The 21,582-nt window shown below is 42.4% G+C and overlaps 1 protein-coding gene across 2 annotated transcripts in view; it reads left to right on the top strand.

The window, feature by feature from the left end:
• Positions 1 to 2,926: 2,926 nt before the first annotated feature.
• The window catches only part of dpm1 (dolichyl-phosphate mannosyltransferase subunit 1, catalytic), a 75,463-nt gene continuing 56,807 nt past the window's right edge, over positions 2,927 to 21,582 (top strand). Inside the window, exon 1 of one of the 2 annotated variants that reach the window (XM_070896035.1) lies at positions 2,927 to 3,264. In XM_070896035.1, the coding sequence (XP_070752136.1) occupies positions 3,140 to 3,264 (125 nt within the window). In that variant the 5' untranslated portion in view covers positions 2,927 to 3,139. The remainder of the gene's footprint in view (positions 3,265 to 21,582) is intronic. The other variant, XM_070896034.1, reaches the window with a different exon arrangement.

Below are 21,582 nucleotides of genomic sequence, written 5' to 3'. Positions count from 1 at the left end.
TGAGAGTCAGCCACTTTGGGCCCAAATAGTTAAACAGTACTCAGTTTGAACCTTTATTGCATACATAACAGTAACCATTCTATGATTCTATTCAGATCAGGTCCCTCTCCTCTCCTCTCCTTTCCTCTGAGATTCCCATGTTAATGGGAGAATTTTCAGAAGGCTGGGCTCCTAAATTGCCACCTCTGTCCTTTCCATTAAACCTTGCTCCTGCTTACCTGCGGTCTCTGATTCACCCTGTTCAGATCCTTCTAGCTCTATAATCATCCAGGGTGTCAGTTTCTGTGCTGGCTCTCGTAAGAATGGAACAAGCTATGAAGTATATTTAAGAGTACTGTGTAAAGAGAAAAAGATTAGTAAAGACAAACGTAGGTCCCCTGCAGTCAGAATCAGGGGAAGTCATAACGGGGAACAAACAAATGGCGGACCAATTGAACAAGTACTTTGGTTCGGTATTCACGAAGGAGGACACAAACAACCTTCCGGTTATAAAAGGGGTCGGGGGGTCTAGTAAGGAGGAGGAACTGAGGGAAATCCTTATTAGCCGGGAAATTGTGTTGGGGAAATTGATGGGATTGAAGGCCGATAAATCCCCAGGGCCTGATGGACTGCATCCCAGAGTACTTAAGGAGGTGGCCTTGGAAATAGTGGATGCATTGACAGTCATTTTCCAACATTCCATTGACTCTGGATCAGTTCCTATCGAGTGGAGGGTAGCCAATGTAACCCCACTTTTTAAAAAAGGAGGGAGAGAGAAAACAGGGAATTATAGACCGGTCAGCCTGACATCGGTAGTGGGTAAAATGATGGAATCAATTATTAAGGATGTCATAGCAGTGCATTTGGAAAGAGGTGACATGATAGGTCCAAGTCAGCATGGATTTGTGAAAGGGAAATCATGCTTGATAAATCTTCTGGAATTTTTTGAGGATGTTTCCAGTAGAGTGGACAAGGGAGAACCAGTTGATGTGGTATATTTGGACTTTCAGAAGGCTTTCGACAAGGTCCCACACAAGAGATTGATGTGCAAAGTTAAAGCACATGGGATTGGGGGTAGTGTGCTGACGTGGATTGAGAACTGGTTGTCAGACAGTAGGAGTAAATGGGTACTTTTCAGAATGGCAGGCAGTGACTAGTGGGGTACCGCAAGGTTCTGTGCAGGGGCCCCAGCTGTTTACACTGTACATTAATGATTTAGATGAGGGGATTAAATGTAGTATCTCCAAATTTGCGGATGACACTAAGTTGGGTGGCAGTGTGAGCTGCGAGGAGGATGCTGTGAGGCTGCAGAGCGACTTGGATAGGTTAGGTGAGTGGACAAATGCATGGCAGATGAAGTATAATGTGGATAAATGTGAGGTTATCCACTTTGGTGGTAAAAACAGAGAGACAGACTATTATCTGAATGGTGACAGATTAGGAAAAGGGGAGGTGCAAAGAGACCTGGGTGTCATGGTACATCAGTCATTGAAGGTTGGCATGCAGGTGCAGCAGGCGGTTAAGAAAGCAAATGGCATGTTGGCCTTCATAGCAAGGGGATTTGAGTACAGGGGCAGGGAGGTGTTGCTACAGTTGTACAGGGCATTGGTGAGGCCACACCTGGAGTATTGTGTACAGTTTTGGTCTCCTAACCTGAGGAAGGACATTCTTGCTATTGAGGGAGTGCAGCGAAGGTTCACCAGACTGATTCCCGGGATGGCGGGACTGACCTATCAAGAAAGACTGGATCAACTGGGCTTGTATTCACTGGAGTTCAGAAGAATGAGAGGGGACCTCATAGAAATATTAAAAATTCTGACGGGGTTAGACAGGTTAGATGCAGGAAGAATGTTCCCAATGTTGGGGAAGTCCAGAACCAGAGGTCACAGTCTAAGGATAAGGGGTAAGCCATTTAGGACCGAGATGCGGAGGAACTTCTTCACCCAGAGAGTGGTGAACCTGTGGAATTCTCTACCACAGAAAGTTGTTGAGGCCAATTCACTAAATATATTCAAAAAGGAGTTAGATGAGGTCCTTACTACTAGGGGGATCAAGGGGTATGGCGAGAAAGCAGGAATGGGGTACTGAAGTTGAATGTTCAGCCATGAACTCATTGAATGGCGGTGCAGGCTAGAAGGGCCGAATGGCCTACTCCTGCACCTATTTTCTATGTTTCTATGTTTCTATGTACAGTTCTGGTCTTCATTTTTAAAAAAAGGATATAGAGACACTGGAGAGGTGCAAAAATGATTTACAAAGATGATGCCAGAACTGAGAGGTTATAACTATCAGGAAACATTGAACTGGCTGGGGCTCTTTTTCTCTCGAAAAGAGAAGGCAGAGGGATGACCTGAGAACTGATCGAGGGCTTTAAAATTATGATAGGGTAGGCATAGAGAAGGTCTTTCCACTTGTGAGGGAGTTGAAAATAAGGATCATAAATATAAGATAGTCACCAATAAATCATTCAGGAGAAATTTGTTTAGAATGGTTAGTGGTTATAATGTGAAACTTGCTACCACATGGAGTAGTTCAGGTGAAGAGCAGAGATGCATTTAAGGGGAAGCTAGACAAGGAAATAAAGCAGAAAGGAATGCCCTGTTTAAGGTTTGATGAGATGAAGTAGGGTGGGAGAAGGCTCATGTGCAGCATAAACATCAGCATAGACCAAATGACCTGTATCTATGCTGTAAATTACATTCTTTTTCCTCCTTCTCCCCTCAGCACTGCTTTTATCCAGTGCTGTTGGGTGGTATGAGAGTGATTGTAGTAGCTGCATACTTGTAGACAGGAACTCTTGTTCCTGTGAGCTTTCCTGACCACAGTATTCAGCGGCTGAAAACTCTCCCATTAGTGTAGGATTCTCAGAGGCGAGCCTCCTCATGGGCACTTGTTTTTTTTTGTCAGTCAAAAGCTGTATGGAAAGCAGTTAAAAACAATTCTATTTGTGCTAGTTGAAGTTCCTGAGACCTGCGCTATATTAGCTGCTGTATTATTGTACGTCTGTCTGCTCCTGCACCTTGGTGCAGCCTGCTGTGTGTGAGCTGACACACACACACACCCTGAGCTCGGGCTGCCAGGCGGGACAGTTTAGTTCCTCCTCCAACTGCTGGAGGGCTTGTTTCAGGCGAGGCACCAGTTTCCTGCCGGAACCTCCAACATGGCAAGCGGGGAGGGCGCCGAGCGGCGGTGGGCCGACAAGTACTCGGTGCTGCTGCCCACCTACAACGAGAGGGACAATCTGCCGCTCATCGTCTGGCTGCTGGTCCGATACTTCGAGGAAAGGTACCCGGCTTTCCGCAGCGAGCGGGCGGGAGGGCGGCAAGCTTTAACCAGGGCCCAGCGGGGCGACAGGGCCCCCACTCCCGGGAAACAGGGTGCGGGTGACGGGGCCTAGGCCTAGGCCTGGGGAAGGGGAAGGGGGATGGGGAGAGAGGGCGACCCTGGAGGTCCGGGCTGGGGGGCCTCCAGGATCGCCCTCTCTCCCCAGGCCCCGGCACCGTTGAGAGTAAATGCAGATTGGAGAGCGCCCAGTCGGAGAGGGAGACGGACAGCTGTTGCCTCAAAATAAAACCAGAAGATGCTGCAAAAGGACAGCAGGCCGATTGGGAGAGAAAGGTCCCTGAGTGTTGCGTGATCCTGCAACCAAGATCTTTCTGAGCTGGGTCCCCTCCACAATGTCCAACTAATGTTTTCTCTATTGGACGCTGGCTGATATTAATGGGATTTCTTTTTATGTGATCTTGGAAAAGTCAAGGAAGTCAAATGGCCAGAAGTGGAAACTATATGCTGTAAGGTTAGTCAAGCACTCTACCGCAAAGCATTGGTTGATTTACTTTTAGTGCGAGGAAGGGAGATGATTTGCAGAACCTTTCGGAGTAAATTTTCTGTGCCTTAAATGCTCATCTCCCAAAGATCGCCGATTGGCAAATGTCCCCTAAATGGGTTGGTAGGATCCATGACAGAGTGGTTTGTATGTGGTGTTTGGAAGGAACAGACTTGATGGGGTAATTGGGTTTCCTTATTCCGTTTTCTTGTTTGTGATCAAAGGTTGACCGATTGCAAGTCCATTGAAAAACATGAAGCAATGTTTATTTCTCAGACTGACATACATCAAAATAGGTTGCATTTTTATTTGAGAGTCTAGCTCTAAATGAGTTATGCTTGATACATCCATAAAATGTTTTCTAGACAGAGATGCAAAGAGCAAACTTCCCATCAACCGTACCACGTGATGTATATTTTCTCAGCTGTGAAAGTAAGCATAGGAAGTCGGTTTTTGGATTATTCCCCTTAAGTTGTTCAACAGGATTGTTATGAAAGAAATGGAGGACTTAAAAATTGTTGAAACTATATGACCTCAACATATGTGTACATGACTTGTATTTTGATTTTCTTCAGTAATATTTAAAAATATTTGTATATAAACATTCTGAAAGTCTTCCCTTAGTATTTTCAAAAGAATTTATGATCAGTGGTTTGGTGTTGTCACTAGGACTTTAATAAAGTGCAATGACTGCTGTATGACATTTCTATACTTGATATGCAAAGTATCATAGAAATGGAGTAGGCCGTAATACATTTGAGTCTGTCCTACCATTCATTTAGATCATGGCTGATCTGTACTTCAATTGCATTTTTCTGTCTTTCCTCCATATCCCTTGATGCCCTTAGTCTAGATTTTGCCCTTTCAAATATGGTTTGTGTCCGAAGAGAGCATTTTGAGCTGAATAACATTAAGGTGGAGTACTAGTAGTTGCAGGTCTGTCCCTTGCTGTGAGAACTGTATCACACAATAAAGGTATTGCCACAACATTAAAGTCTACTGGCTTTTAAAAATGTTTCCACTTGATCCTTTTTAAAAAAAATATCTTTGTACTCTAAGATAATATTAGTGCTGGAAAATCTTCAATTGTCAGTGATCCTGTTAAAGCACCTTGGGACGTTTCACTATGGTAAAGGCACTATATAAATGCAAGTTGTTTTAGCATTGAACACTCCCAGGCCAGTAATGCCAGAGTATGACTTCCTGTGCTCTGGTCCAACTATGTGCTGCAGCCAAAACCCCTAGTGCTACAGTTTTTAATTTGCCACAGTCTGAGTTAGCGCTACAGGTATTTGGTTTATGCGCACATAGAAACCTTTACAATCAACAGAGAAAAGATGCTTTAAACTCATTAGTCAGGCCTGGATTTGAACTCAGATCCCAATGATTGAAAGCTAGTGACTAACCCACTGCACTGCCAGCCAGTTCCTCAAATACACTCTTTTTTTTTTTATATTTGCAATTTCATGAGAAAAGAGTATCCAGCCTCTGCTAGTATGATATTGCCAATGAAAACCATCCACAAATAAAAATTATAAATTTAATCTGCAAAGATTTGGCTTTAAAGTAGCTTCCTACTGGTTTTGTACTAGTGAAATCAGCGGATGGCTATAAATTGCTTTTCTTTTCCAATAAGCACTTAAAGTATAGCTAAATGCATCCTTTTTCCAAAGGCTGTGCTCAAAATGTACAAAAGTGTCTGCTTGGTTTAGTTGGTAACCTAACCACTGAAATAAAAAGTTATGCGTCCAAGTCCCATGCCAGGATTTGAGCACTTCATCTAATTTAGACCAAGACCTCAGTCTAGTACTGAGTAAGGGCTATGTTGTTGGAGATGCAGTTCTTTCGATGAGATGTTAAACAGAGGCTCCATCTACTTATTCTATTGGTTTAATATGTATGTTAAAGATCTCATGGCACTATCTCAAGAACAGGGAGTTCATCCACTGTCCTGAGCAACACTTTTTTCCCTAAATGAACACTACAAAAAACAGATCCATTGGTTAATTATCTCATTGCTTTTTATGGGAATTTGCTGTACATCAATGGTTTTCAAAATTAATATGTCAGGGACCCCCCCTGGAATTATTGACACACTTTTCTAGATGTCTTTGTCCTGACTTATGAAAGACATTGTTTGCAACTCCAAGGAAAACAATGCTATAATTGCAGGATATGTTTTTCTCAGTAAATAGCAACAGAAATAAGTCAACAAGTTCCCGGGATGGCGGGACTGACATCAAGAAAGACTGGATCAACTGGGCTTGTATTCAGTGGAGTTCAGAAGAATGAGAGGGGATCTCAGAGAAATGTTTAAAATTCTGATGGGTTTAGAGAGGTTAGATGCAGGAAGAATGTTCCCAATGTTGGGGAAGTCCAGAACCAGGGGTCACAGTCTAAGGATAAGGGGTAAGCCATTTAGGACCGAGATGAGAAACTTCTTCACCCAGAGAGTGGTGAACCTGTGGAATTCTCTACCACAGAAAGTTGTTGAGGCCAATTCACTAAATATATTCAAAAAGGAGTTAGATGTAGTCCTTACTACTAGGGGGATCAAGGGGTATGGCGAGAAAGCAGGAATGGGGTACTGAAGTTGCATGTTCAGCCATGAACTCATTGAATGGCGGTGCAGGCTCGAAGGGCCGAATGGCTTACTCCTGCACCTATTTTCTATGTTTCTATGTATGTAACAAATACAGGAAAAATACAGAAGTTTCAGTACACTGTGCCTGTGATTTGCCCAGTCCCAGACAGAAAGAAATCAGATAACCTTACAGATTTCCTAATGACCAAAGTCCCCAGTTTGAAAATCTATGAAAATAGTTTCCACATTTGCCTACATAATAGTAATTACACTCAAAGTAATTCATTTGTCATAGCTTTGATAGCTTCAGAGACATCATAAAGGAATATATAAATACCAATGTTTTCTTAAATTGTGAAAATTCAGAGTACAGATGCAAAAATAAAATATTAAATCCTAAATTTATGTGCTTATGAAGTTGCACCATTCATGTATGTGTTTTTTGTGTAAATTGAATGGTTATTTGAACTATTATTCTAAACGTGAACATTATCAAAGTGGTTGTTTACATATTGGGTTCTCTCTCTTTTCATCCCTCCCACCCCCTTGTTAAAATTCTGTCAATTAATCATGTAAATAATTTTTCGTACTTTATCATTTGTATAAGTCAGTGATTGCATTCTTATAACTGATTCAGAAGATTGTGGGTTCAAGCCCCATTTCAGAGACTTGTAACACATAACTGAGGCTGATATTTCAGTACAGTATTGAGGGAATACAGCAAGGTTGGAGGCACTGCCTTTTAGATGAGATGTTAAATCATCTCGGGTGAATCCCATAGGACTATTTTAAGAGCAGTGAAGATCTCCCAGTGTTCTGGCCAACATTAATCCCTCACTCCACACCAACAAAACAGAATACCTAGTCATTCATCTCATTGCTGTTGCCTACATGACAACAGTGACTACACTTTGTTAGCTTGGGATGTCCTGAGGACATGAAAGGTACATATAAATGTAAGTCTTCAGGTGAATTGGAGTTAGATGGCAATAATGGGATGAGGACATGCATTCTGTCTTTTTTATTCTTCCATTATTCCTATGTTGACAATTATAATGATAACTGCCTATATAAAACTGTCACACTAGTTACACCTTGCCAAAAGTTGACATAAGTCATTTCCATCATAAAAGTGGACATAAGAATATATAATAGGAAAAAAAGAACAGGAAATCCATGAAGACAAAATATTTTTTTAATTATATTTTATATTAATATTCAGTTACCTATGGCATTGCTCATGGTAAGTCAGAAAATACTATTATAACATTTTTATAACTTTTGTAATGACAGGAATATTATAGCATGTATTACATAAGGTATTATTTTGATAATGTGGAAATGATCTGCCCATTTAAGACCACAAAATCTAAGGCACAATTTGAGGATAATTAGAAGCTAATTGCTGTTGGCTTGTCTTTAGATTCACAGGAATTTGTAAATTGCTGATTCCTTGGAAAGAATGAGTTTGTGATGGTTAAAAGAAGTTTGTTTTTCAATACTTTTTTGTTTAGTTAGGATTCAAGTTCCAAATTCCCCTCCCCCCCCCACCCCTTATGCTGCTGGCTGAATGATCTGGACCACCATTTCTCAAGGACTATGATTAACCATTCCACAATTACCTGAGACTGATCCTGACAGTTTCTCTTTCCAGTCCTCCTGCAGGAGATGGCTTACGCTAATGCTGCAACTATAATCTCTCATAAAAATTATAAAGCATCCCAAATTTGGATAAAACTTGCCCACTAAGAACAGAATTAATTGAAGTGACAGTCAAGATCTCCGGTTGGGAATAAGAGTTATGAGGCAACTTCAGGATAATCTGAATTTTAATGTAAAATATCCAAATAGTCCCATCAGGCTTAGAAACTCTTCCAGACTGAACACAGCTGTGTTAGGGACCGCACACATTCCTACAATGCAACATTACACTAAGCAGAGCAAACCGATGATATCGATCATAACGCTTCAAATCCAATTTACCATTCCAAAGGATAAACAGACCGTAGTAATTGTGTGCCTTGGATGTGTTAGTGACAAGGAACTAATAGTAATAGAGTTAAACTAATGCAAATCATGGAAGGATTTGTTTCTTACCAGGGTTGAAGATACTATCTCCTTCTAACTAGTGAACAACCTCCCTCATCATCTTTAAAACAGCTTGTTCCTTGAGCATGAACACTTATGATGCTTCATATGCATAACTGTTTCTGTGCTGTAAATACTATGGGCCCGAAATTCATCGACTTACCGCCCAAAAATACAAGTTTAGTCAAAAAACGGCGACATACCGCTCGGCGGAAGATTCATCATTGACATACCGCTGAGCGGTATGCACACCGTCCGCCATGTAGAACCGCCCACATACCACCCAAAAAGTGCAAGTTTCATGACATACCACCAGAACTGCATACCGTCCTGGAGAAGGTGGTTTTACTCGATCTTAAGTGGGCGGTAGTGTTCGGTGCCGTCATTTTGAAATCGGAAACCGTCAGTAAAAGCAGCACCTCAGTATTTCAGAGGTGAACAGTGACTTTACAGTGGGAAAGGTATTTTTATTGGTACTGAGTACATTATTAAGATAAAAGGCATTTGAGTTAATATTTTTTTCATTGAAAAATCATTTATTTGAGGAGATTTAAAAAGAATGGGGCCAGTACTATCTCAGTCTGTATTGCTGACTACTTGTCTAATGCAGGATCCAGATGGGAGAAGGTTTATTGAGCAGAATTATCAGGGTAATGGAGGAGGTCGCAGACTGATGAGGAGGAGGAGGAGGAGGAGGAGGAGGAGAAGACCTTACCCCCAAAGGATTTTCAGGGAGAAGCACTCACACTTGGACCTGACCGATCAACAGTGCGTTCGAAGGCTGCGCTTCCAAAAAGAGGTGATCAATGCGATTTGCCAGCTCATTAAGGCAGACCTGCAGCCCAGTACCACCAACATTATTGCGCACTCTGTCGAGATGAAGGTGACTGTGGCACTTTCCTTTATGCATGCGGCTCTTTTTAGGCATCCTCTGGGGACATATGCTCCATTTCTCAGCACGCTCCTCATCGCTGCTTTCGACAGGTAACCAAAGCACTGTATGCACGCCGGATGGAATTTATAAACTTCCCAATGACCAGGGAGGCACAGAGTGAGAGGGCTTTGGGTTTTGCATGCATTGCCGGTTTCCCCAAGGTGCAGGGTGCTGTTGACTGTACTCATATTGCCCTGCGAGCACCATTACAGGAGACGGAAGTGTACCAAAACCGTAAGGGATTCCACTCCCTCAACGTGCAGCTCGTATGCGATCATACACCACGCATAATGGCAATGAATGCCTACTTTCCAGGGAGCATCCATGATGCGCAGATCTTGCGAGAGAGCACTGTGCCTGACCTGTTGAAGTCTGAGCCACAAGGTAAATGCTGGATGCTGGGGAACAAAGGATACGGTTTTGCCACCTGGCTCTTGACCCCCCCTGCGGAACCCTCACACAGAACCCGAGCAACAATATAATAAGAACTATCTAGCTACACGTAATATTATCAAAAAGACAATTGGAATGCTGAAGCAGCGCTTTCGATGCTTGGACCACTCTGGAGGCAGGCTGCAATGCTACCCTGAGCAGGTTGCTCAGTTCGCAATGGTGTGCTGCATGTTGTATAATTTAACAATCATGCTGGAACAGGAATTGCCACAGGGGACTGAGACCACCTGAGGGGAGAGTGCAGGAGACGGAGGAGGAAGAAGAGGAAAATGAGGGGCAAGAGAATGACGAGGAGCTTGCAGATGAACCCATGCCACCGCCCCCCGCCCCCCGCCCCCCAACACCACAGTGGTGTGCACGTGGAGCATGTGCACGCGGAGCATATGCACTGCAAAATTGTTACATCAGCAGCTCATAAATGAACACTTTGTTTGAATGTGGAGAGCTGCGTTTCATCTTTTTCTGTATACAATGTGTGGGACCCTGATGACTGTCACCCCAAAAGTTTGACACTGTACAAGAGTGCTTAAATTCAATTGAAACGTTTATATAAAAATGTAAAAAAAATAGAACAATTATAAAACTTTGTAAAACTTATAACCATAACTTTGAACAACTGTAATAACTTGAAATAAACTTTTAAAAATCAAACTTCAACTATTTTAAATTAACAATGAACAATTGACTACAACAAAGCACCCTTTACTGCCCTCGACCTCGACTGTGTTCTTCCCCCACCCTTCGGACTCACCCCCGCCCCCCCCCCGGCCTTTCTTACTCCCGCCCTTCCCTTTCCCACTGCCCCGTAGTGGTACCAATCTGACGTTGCAGCAATGCACCCAGAGTGCTGTTGCTGTCGTTGGGGGTGAGACATTGCAAGCACAATGATAGGCCCTCAAGAGAAGCTCGTGATCCGGAAGGCACGGCTTCAGGGCTGGAAGCTGCTGGTGTTGTCGACCTGACTACTATGGCACAGGGGGGATTGTGGCCATATCCTGGTCCTGTCGATTACCGCATAGCGCTGGCGGTTCGCTCCATTGCGGTGATCAGACACAACATATCCTCCGACTGTTGTTCTGATAGCGCCGTGATGTTTCCGGCTGTCGTAGCCATGACCTTGAGCAGCTCTCGGCCTATGTTGACGCTGGCCTGTGACAGACGCACCATGTCATGGTATGCGCCTATCTGTCTTGCAGCAACTGACCTTTTCTGCACCAACCTCCATCGCTACGGCAAAGGTGCTGGAACGCTAGGGGTGCCTTGCTGTGCACCGCTTGGTCCCGCAGAATCTGAGGAGGCATGGGAGAATCCCCTGAATATAGAGTCGGTAGTGGAGGATGTTCCAGTTGGTCCAGATGTAACTGTTCTATTCTCCTCCGTCTCCACCCCCACCTCCACTGGCTCCAAGATGAGCTGCTCTTCCTCTTCCTCGCCTCCTGGCAGGGGTGAAGTCAGGAGAGGGTTGGGTGACGTCGGAGATGGAGGCAGTGGGTCTGTCATCTGGTGTCTCTGCGGAGGTCTGGTCTGAATCTTCTGAGTCTGGAAGTACAAAACAACATTTACAAGTGCTTGGCACCAGGGGCGGGATCGGGGTTACATGAGTACAGTCACGTAGCGCAGTCTTACTTAAAAATCAACCACTGCTGGATTACTGCACTATATATCGCAGACAGACAATACATATATACATATGCATTGCATTACACGCCCGCAACATTGCAGTACATCACATGAGGCCAACATTACAGTTACATTACATGACCGCAACACAGACCGGGGATTGTATTGAACTGACCATCCTGTGTGGGTGGGTCAGCTCCAATGCCGGTTCTGGCACGGTTGCTTTCCCCGACCAGCGACAGGGCACGGATCGCCATCTCCGTCAAGGGTTCTTGCGTTGGGGGTCCTCCCCTGTGTGTCGCTGATCCGCTGCTATTGCAGATGTCGTCTTCTGCAGAAAGTAAAGTAAATGAAAGTAAAAATCTTCAATCCATTTAACATCACACACACATCAAAACACTGGGTTGATCCTCTTGTCATTGCCTAAATGCACAAATACATCGCCGTAACCTTGGGATACATAACATCATCTATGTGACACTGAACCTACATTTACATGGTACATGGCACATGGGGATGCATAAATAAAATCATTACTTACGCTTGCTAACCTCACCAGGTCGTTCCACCTCTTACGATACTTTTCTCCAGTGCCTACCATTGTACTTGTGGAGGAGACAGCCTCCCCGATCTCGTCCCACATTTTGTTGTACTCCTTTGGGGTGGGCTTTCCACGACCACCCTTCTTTAGGTTGGAGTATCTCTCCGTGATATTCGCCAGCAAGGCAGGTAGCTTAGTCTCGTCAAAGTCAGGCGCCCTCAACCTCCCATCCTTCTCGGTATTCCTGCGCTTAAGACTTCTTTTTTAGCATTTCCATTATATTTATATTTTTATGAGTTTTTATTTATAAAATATAATATTGTATTATTTTGACTGGAATCTCTGATGAAAACAACTGACCCTCGAATATTTTGCTGCTCTTCTCTCTCTCTCTCTCTATCTCTATCTCTATCTCTATCTCTCTCTCTCCTTCAACTTCTGCGCATGCGCAGGTGACCCCGACCCCTGAAATTGCGGGGTAAAAGGATCTGTAAAAGCAGCCACAAAAAAAAATTAGCGCATGCGCAATGCAGTGCTATACCGTCCATCGACAAGAAAGTCGATCTTGATTGACTATAATGCTGCATATCGCCCGCTTCACAGCGCTCGCATATCGCCGAAAACATTTTCACCGAATTAGCAGTCTTCGGTCTTGGCGGTACTCCGGCGATTTTAAACGACGCACCGCCGAGAAATGGGCAGGCCTTATGTCCTTGTGAATTTCGGTCCCTATAAAACTAAATAGTACTCAATAAGGGAAAGAATACTAGGGTATGCTTTTCAGACCTATTTAAAATAGTAAAAACAAAAACATCTTGCATGTCATTTTGCTAGATCTGTAAACATGGGAAAGCAATCCATGTTGTTCTGATGCCACACTCACTGATCTTTTCCACCCTGCTGAACTGACTACCTTTATCTTCAAGAATACCAAAATGTTGCATCAATTCACAACAGAGCAGATAGATATCTCCTGCAGTGCATCGTTGCCATTAGTATTCAATGGGAACATTTTCAGTAGAGCTTTTGGGATGGGCTATTCCCCCATTGCCCCAGGATGGCAGCTGATTTGAGATGTCTGACATAGCATACTCTATATCGGACACCTCATAGTTCCATGCTTACTGACCCCAATCTGATTCAATCTCTATATTGTTACAGTTACTGAAAGCTGTACATTCTGTTTGCATCAAACATAAATGCAACAAAATCAGATCTGATTCTACTCTCGCACATCAGCAATGAGAAAAGCAAAAAATAACTGCCACCTGTGATTCAGCATACTGCTGATTCACCACTAAACCAATCATGATTCCCATATTGCAACCTTTTCAGAAAATTGGCTTCATTCCAAACACTTAACTTCTCACCTAAAATTTAAAATCAGGGAAGATGAAAGTTGTAACTTTCTCCTTTTTATCTCACCATAATGGTTCTCTCAAATCTGCTGTCATCACCCCTCACCTTAAAAAATCAACCCTCAACCCCTCCGACCTTGCAAGCTACTACTCCCTCTCCAACCTCCCTTTCCTCTTCAAAGTCCTTGAACGTGTTGTTGCCTCCCAAATCCGTGCCCATCTTTCCTGGAACTCCATATGTGAATCCCTCCAATCTGGTTTCCGTGCCTGCCACAGTATCGAAACGGCTCTCATCAAAGTCACAAATGACATATATTTTGTGACTGACCAATGCCATCCTCATCCTTCTTGACTTGTCTGCAGCCTTTGTCATGGTTGACCACTCTATCCTTCTCCTACTCCTCTCCACAGTCGTCCAGCTGGGTGGGACTGCACTTGCCAGGTTCCATTCTTATCTATCTAATCGTAGCCAGATAATTAACTGCAACGGCTTCTCTTCCCACCCCTGCATCGTTGCCTCTGGTGTCCCCCAAGGATCTATCCTTGGTCCCTCCTATTTCTCATCTACATGTTTCCCTTTGGCGACATCATCTGAAAACACAGCGTCAGTTTCCACATGTACGCTGATGTCACCCAGCTCTACCTCACTACCATTTCTGTCGACCCCTCCAGAGTCTCTAAATTGTCAGATTGCTTGTCCGACATCCATTTCTGGATGAGCAGAAATTTTCTCCAGTTGAATATTTGGAAGACCGAAGCCATTGTTTTCGGTCCCCGCCATAAACTCTGTTTCCTAGCTGCTGACTCCATCCCTCTCCCCACCTCCTGTCTGAAGCTGAACCAGACTGTTGGCAACCTTGGTATCATATTTGACCCTGAAATGAGTTTTCAACCACACATCCGCAGCATAACTAAAACCACCTATTTTCACCTCCCTAACATCGCCCATCTCCACCCTTGCCTCAGCTCATCAGCTGCTGAAACCCTCATCCATGCCTCTGCTATCTCTAGACTTGGCTATTCCAACACACTCCTGGCTGGCCTCCCACATTCGACCCTACATAAATTAGAGGTGATCCAAAACTCGGCTGTCCGTGTCCTAACTCACACCAAGTCTCGCTCACCCATCACCCCCGTGCTCGCTGACCTACATTGTTAAGCAGTTTCAAAATTCTCATCCTTATTTTCAAATCCCTCGATGGTCTCGCCCCTTCCTGTCTCTGTAATCTCCTCCAGTTCCACAACCCCTCGAGATGTCTGCGCTCCTAATTCTGCCCTCTTGAGCATCCATTCAACCATTGATAGCCATGCCTTCTGTTACCTCGGCCCCAAGCTCTGGAACTCCCTGCTGAAGCCTCTCTATCTCTCTTTCCTCCTTCATGATGCTCCTTAAAACATATCTCTTTGACCAAGCTTTTGGTCACCTGCACTAATTTCTACATATGCTGCTTGGTGTCACATTTTTTATCTCGTAATACTCCTGTGAAGCGCTTTGGGACATTTCACTATGTTAAAGGCTCTATATGAATACAAGTTGTTATTGTTTTCTAAAAAAAATGGAAACAGTGATGTTAAATAGCTATTAACTTAAAGTTAAATATCTCTTAAATTAAATGGTGCACAATTATTCTGGGTGTTAAAATTTAACGCCATATTTGGCTTTCTAGCAAAGATATAAATGCAAAGGCGGGGAGGAGAGGCCGCATGGCAGACTAAACCAGTACTCTTTGTTTGTATTTTCATGGTAGTCTCTTTCAATGTTCCAAATATATAAACGGTATATGACAAAAAAAGTAATCGTTAAATGTGACAACAGAAAGTCAAGTGATGCAGACAGGAAGTGCACACAAATGTAAGACCGTTAATATGAGAGAGAAAAATTATAGTCAAACTTCATAATTGACTTCCTCTTCTCAGACATTGGATGTATTTCACAGATACATTATGGGTTTTGCTTTGATGGTAAATTCCTAGCAATTAGTAGGTTGATGAACACCTACAATTAATGTGGTGGAAAACCCAGGTTAGACGCCCATTTTTCTGAACTTATTATTGCAGATTGATTATAGCAATGGACAAAAAGACTTTTGATCAGTTTACCATACTGCTATCCTGTTGGTTTTTTTTCTGATGCATTGTTCTGACTTATTTCTAATGCTTTTTTTCCACATCAGTTCGCTGTCTTTACTGATACCAGAGCTTTTCCTGCACACAACCATGCTAGTGGACAACAGCCAGCAGTACTTTTAGTTGTGTAATAAAAATGGCATGCATTGGTTGTCGTGTTGCTATGGTCCCAACATAGCAACCAGTTAGAGCATACACATCTCCAGATGTAGTAAAACTGAATAATAGAACGCACTTAGTCTGTTTAAACAAATAAATGACTAAATGGGTCCAGGCACAGGTATCATATATCAATGAACCAATTTCTCCAGACATCATTTTCAGTTTTCTTATTTTAAAAATCCTTTTGAGTATTCTGTTTCAGACCTGTGAACTGTATTCCTCTTTGCATAGACATTTATATAAACATTTTAAATTGTATCTAATAATACTTTGAAGTTATGCTTTTTTAAAGTTGATCACTTTTAAAATCAGTTTTTAAATCTTATTTTTTGGGGTAACTTTATCAAAGTGACAGATGTAAAGCGCTGCAAAATGGAATGCCATTCCATTTTGGCCACTCATTGTCAGCATCAAGTGCTCCCTGCTCTAATACAGCGCAGGTTAGATGCAGAGCAAAACTCCGCACACTCTTCCACAACCTCAGAAGACCACCCCAACTGCACCAGTGTGATATTTCCCCTTCACACCCCTGACATCTTTGTGGTATTCTGAATGAGGCTCCCAGTTAGTCCAATTGTGAGCCCATGTGGATTATCTTAATTTAGTGGATAAGTTGGAGGAGGGGGAAGGGAGGGGGGGGGAAGAGGGAGGAGAGGGGGGGCGGGAGGGATGAGGAGAGGGGGGGCGGGAGGGATGAGGAGAGGGGGGGCGGGAGGGATGAGGAGAGGGGGGGCGGGAGGGATGAGGAGAGGGGGGCGGGAGGGATGAGGAGAGGGGGGCGGGAGGGATGAGGAGAGGGGGGAGGGAGGGATGAGGAGAGGGGGGAGGGAGGGATGAGGAGAGGGGGGGGAGGGCAGGATGAGGAGAGGGGGGGGAGGGCAGGGCAGAGAGACAGACACATTAAAGAAGGAGGGAAAAAACTTTAATACCAAGTCTTCGAAGTGGAAGAACACTGCCTCGGAGCACTGTCACTGATTTGTGCTCTTTTCAACAAACTTGAATTGACTTTTACACCAATTTCCTTCTTTGCCTGAAATAGTAGATGGATGCTCACACTATCCAATTCCAATTCACAGAATGTGCATTTAATAATATATGTCTGAAGTTTGTCATTACTTCAATTTTTCTGAGATACAGTCGACTCTTAATTCAAAGTTTTTTTTCTCAAAAAATTGGAATTAGCCTTTGTACAAATGAATCAATTTTTATGAACCAGCACACCAAATAACCAAAATACCATAAAACAACAAAGCAATGATATTTAAATTCACATAATTAGAACTTGAGTACTCTACAAGATGCACAAAAACAGTTCAGTCATTTCATAAAAGTTCTGTGTTTATGATTTACTTCCTGCCGACAGCACATTCATCCACAAAATTTTCCACTTAGTGCTGGAAAAAGCTCCATCTGGATATTTGGCATAATTTCAGCCTCCAGCCCTAACTGTCAGCATTCACTCCTTAATTGGAAGGCATTGTTGTGGTGAGGGCTGGTTTATCTTCCTTTATCTGCTTACTGGATCCAGTCATTTGGGCTTCTTCGTCACTCTCAATCCCGCTTCCACTAGCAGCAGTATCCCCCCATACAGCATCGTTCATTTCCGTGTTGATTAGTAATCCAGCCCTCAGAATTTCATTATTTGTACCGAAATGGATTCAAAACTTGCGTTTGTCGGTAGTCGCAAGAGCAAAGTCATGTACTCAAAAAAGGTTCTCTGCTTCAGTCAGTTGTTGCCTGTGTGGGATCCTCAGCTGTCATATGCAGCTGCTTTAACTGCTGCTGGGATGAATTTACAGTGCTAAGAACAGTTTGCAATGATTCTGCTTTCAACTCCCCCCAAGCTAAGTGGCTCATGTGTACCTGCAGAATATCCAATAAAAATGGCAAACCAGCATTGTGCATGGCAATCATATTTTGCACCAAACAGTTCTTTAGTTCTGTTGGCTGGATCACGGATATTACATTGACATGAAAAGTATTAGCTCTGGTGCATTTGCACGTGAATCCCACACTTAACAGCTGTCGAAAAGATGATTTTTTTTTTGCCTTGTGATGCCATGCTTCACAGCCACACCTGTCAAAGAGCACCAGTCATCTTAGCCTTTTTATAGTTTTAAGTATGTTACAGGCAGAGCAACAGCATCACTAAAGGGGAGGGGGTGGATTGCATCCCTGATCAGCAGCCATGTTCTTTATTCCTCAGTTATGCTAACTCAAACCATAACTGTACTTTGCTTTTTTATTTTTTCCCCACCTAAGCAATTTTCATTAATGAAGCTTGTAAAAAGGGCGTGGTTCACCAGCAGCAAAGATGTCTTCAAGCTTATGACGAAGTACAATTTCAGGAATTTTATTACGCTTTCTGTGCAACGTCCTCCCCAAGAGTAGACTTGGTGTTTGAAGCAGCTGATCCACAATGCAGGAACAGGGCCAATTCTAAATTCTTTGGTGAATCAATTCGCCTTTGACTTCAGGACAAGTTGAAGTGCGCGTCTTCTTCTGCTGGTGGAAAAATCCTGCTGGTAATCAGCGGCAATGCTCTTGTTTCCCAGGTAGACGGAGAGTGCGATGGGAAGGATATTTTAGTTTTGTGCCACAACTTTCTTCATTTATTCCTCAGTGGTACAGGTGTACTTCAGCTAACCATCTTAAATTGTTCTCTTCACTTGATAATGCACTGTGCTCCGATGGGGAGTGCTGCAAATCTTAGGCACCTAATATTGATCACGGGGTTAAATTTGAATTCATGATGAGTTCCTATTTGAATTGGGAAGGTCAATTTGAATTAACCAATAATTCAAATTAAAGGCTCAAATTAAATTATAATCTTTAATAGAAGGAATAAATGTGAAATATATTCAAATTAAGTCTTAGGGCATTAATTAAGATGACACCAGTTCTACTTGACCCTATTTTACTGATGGGGAGCTGAAGTTTTAGTTATAGAACAATCCAGCCAATTAAACTGACATCAGATTCAATTGGTCAACTGATTTTTAAATATCCTTTATGCAGATGTCCAGCTGTGTATTTGCTTTCTAAGACTGCAATGCCTAGTTTCAGCATCAAAGTTGCTCAAACTTATTCCACTAGATTGACAATATTAAACCATTTTGCAACAAAGTTCTTTGGCTGGGTACTAACAGATGGGCAGCATATTTCCCACATTTGCCATGCAAGTAGATAAGGGAAGTTTAATCCATCAGGGTTCTTCTATGAAAAAAATAACCGATAATTGCTTTTATTGTTTAGTTTTATTTTAGTTGAAAAATTCAGTGTTTTGATTCTGTCACAGTGAACAGGGATTTATTTGAATGTTACCGAGGGTTGAGGCACTTCAATTATGTGGAGAGACGAGAAGAAGCTGCGATTGTTCTCCTTAGAGCCGAGAAAGTTATGGGTAGAGGTGTTCAAATTATTAAGGGTTTTAATAAGAGTAGATAGGGAGAAACGTTCCACTAGTAGGAGGGTCAATAACCAGAGGACACAGATTTAAGATAGTTGGTAAAAGAACCATGGGGTAGCTGAGGGAGTGGTTATGATTTGGGAAGTACTGCCTGCAGATTCAATAGTAACTTTCAAAAGGCAATTGGATAAATACTTGAAAAGGAAAAATTTGCAGATCTATGGAGAAAGAGCAGGGGAGTGTGACTAATTAGATAGCTCTTTCAAATTGAAACTTAAGCAACTAAATAGCAGACATACTCACAGCAGCTGAGTCTTGCAGTGTAGTCCAGTGGGGCAGCATAGTCTTGATCTTCAGAATGTAGCTGGATGCTGTAATGGGGGGGAGCCAGGATATTACAGGGCTGAGCTTCAACAGGCTAAGTGGTCTTTTCAAATAGCTGGCACAGACATGATGGGCTGAATGGCCTCCTTCTGTGCTGCAATATTCTATGATTCTATAATTCCTGTGGAGACCAGTGACATTCTTTAGAGGCTTTTATATCAAAAGTCTTCCAACAGGAAGGAAGTCCTGCCATTTTGCCGCTATTTTTGATGGCTGCTTGGAACCCAGGAAAAGTCAGGTCCTGGATGGGTAAAGTTTGCCTCCTTTGTACTCTCAGATGCTGGGGGCAGCTATACTCTTCAGTCCTGTTCTATTCTCTCCCTCTTTTGCTGCCCCTCACTCCCCTCCAATTTTTTTGTACAAATGCAAAGGCTGAAATGCTGGAAATAGGACCAGAGATAAGATTTTAAAAGTTCAGTCTGAATTGCAAATCAACACAAAGTTCTTGACTTCCAGCCTGCAGGCAATATGATGTGGCAGTAGATCAAAATTCTGATTGGCACCACAGCCAATAAAAGAATTTAAATTAGAAAATACAATTGTTGCTCATTATAGCATTTGCATAGTGTACATTCCTCCTACGTCCATTCTGTGTTATACTGTACTAATTACTGTGCTTTCAGAACCCCAATTCATGTCATCAAATTATAGTGACACAAATTAAATCTTGATGTGATAAAAAGGTGATACCTTTTAATGATATCCAGAACTCAACATCTGAAAAATTATGTAATGACGAAATTCAAACATGGACTATATTAATCTGCAGTATGTGAAATTTGATCTTGATTTGAGTTTGAGCCCAGGGTAATGTATTCGCCTCATGGTCAATTAAACATGCCCACTGAAAAATGCAATATGATTTTGCCCTAAAATTGTAGTCATTGGCAAATTTTAATTAATATAAGCAGGTAAAAATGAGGGACCAACTTGGAGTTAATTGCATAGCTCCTGATTCTTCCTTATATATTTTGTTGATCTCCAGACAATTCAGTTAACAACCTGTCACGCAATTGTCAGCAAATCAATTGAAACTCCTCTCTTCAACGTGATTTTCTGTCACTAACGTATATACATGCAAAACCTCTGCTGGTGCACAAAGGTTTCAAATCATGGACCCAAATAAAACATTTGGGGCGACATTTGTGGTGCAGTAAAGAATACCAATCTACTGAACTAAATATGTACAAGTCTGCACCAAAAGTCTCCATTTCTGAATTATTTTTGATGTCCAATTTGTTAAAACCTGAAAAGTTGCAGCTTAAAGAAACTAGATTCCTTAATTTGGCATTGTTGGCGGCAGACTGTTAATATTATAATAATGTACTGAATAAATATTTAAAATTGTCTTGCAATACGACACAGGATTCACTCAATGTTCCTTAACTGACTCCTGTTTCTTTTCAACCACACTGTCTGTAAGATACACTTTTTATAACATGCCATTTGGCTGGTTCCCAAATAGCACGTTCTAGTAGGAGTCTACTGTATTTAATTACACAAACTGTTCGATTATTTGATTGTATAAGCCCAATTCTTTTTATTGCTAACACGTAATAAAAACCTATATTAGAAATAGTATACATGCCAATAAAATGTCATTCATTCTACCTGAGTAGCATTCAGCATTTTGAAAAGCAGCTTGTTTGTATTCAGGCAAATATATATAACTAATGGCTTTGTAATCTGACAGCATTAACCCACAAACTATAGTTTTGCTGCATGTGTGTTCTCAATTAATTATCTTTGCAGTGAAAGTAAGCTGCACAAAAGAGAGGAATGACAGTATACAATGTGGGCAGTCAGAAAGATGGAATCCACAGGCAAAATTGAATCATATTGTGCACAGTTTTAGTCTCCTTACTAAAGTAAAGATATACTTGCCAGAGAGGGAGTGCAACGAAGGTTCACCAGACTGATTCCTGGGATGAGGGGTATTATGTCTGTAATGTACTTATGAATGACTCCAAGAGGTACTGTTGTACTCAAACTGTAATGACCTTGGTCCTTTATTCGTAACTCCGGAGCGAGGCAGCCGCATGGTGGCTCCCCTTTTATATAGCCCCTGCCACCAGGGCAAGAAACCCCGTTCTCCATCAGTTGCACCCTCTAGAGGT

This window comes from Pristiophorus japonicus, chromosome 12 (assembly GCF_044704955.1).
Source record: "Pristiophorus japonicus isolate sPriJap1 chromosome 12, sPriJap1.hap1, whole genome shotgun sequence".
Taxonomy (NCBI): Eukaryota; Metazoa; Chordata; class Chondrichthyes; family Pristiophoridae; genus Pristiophorus; species Pristiophorus japonicus.
This window is presented reverse-complemented; position numbering and strand designations above follow the sequence as displayed.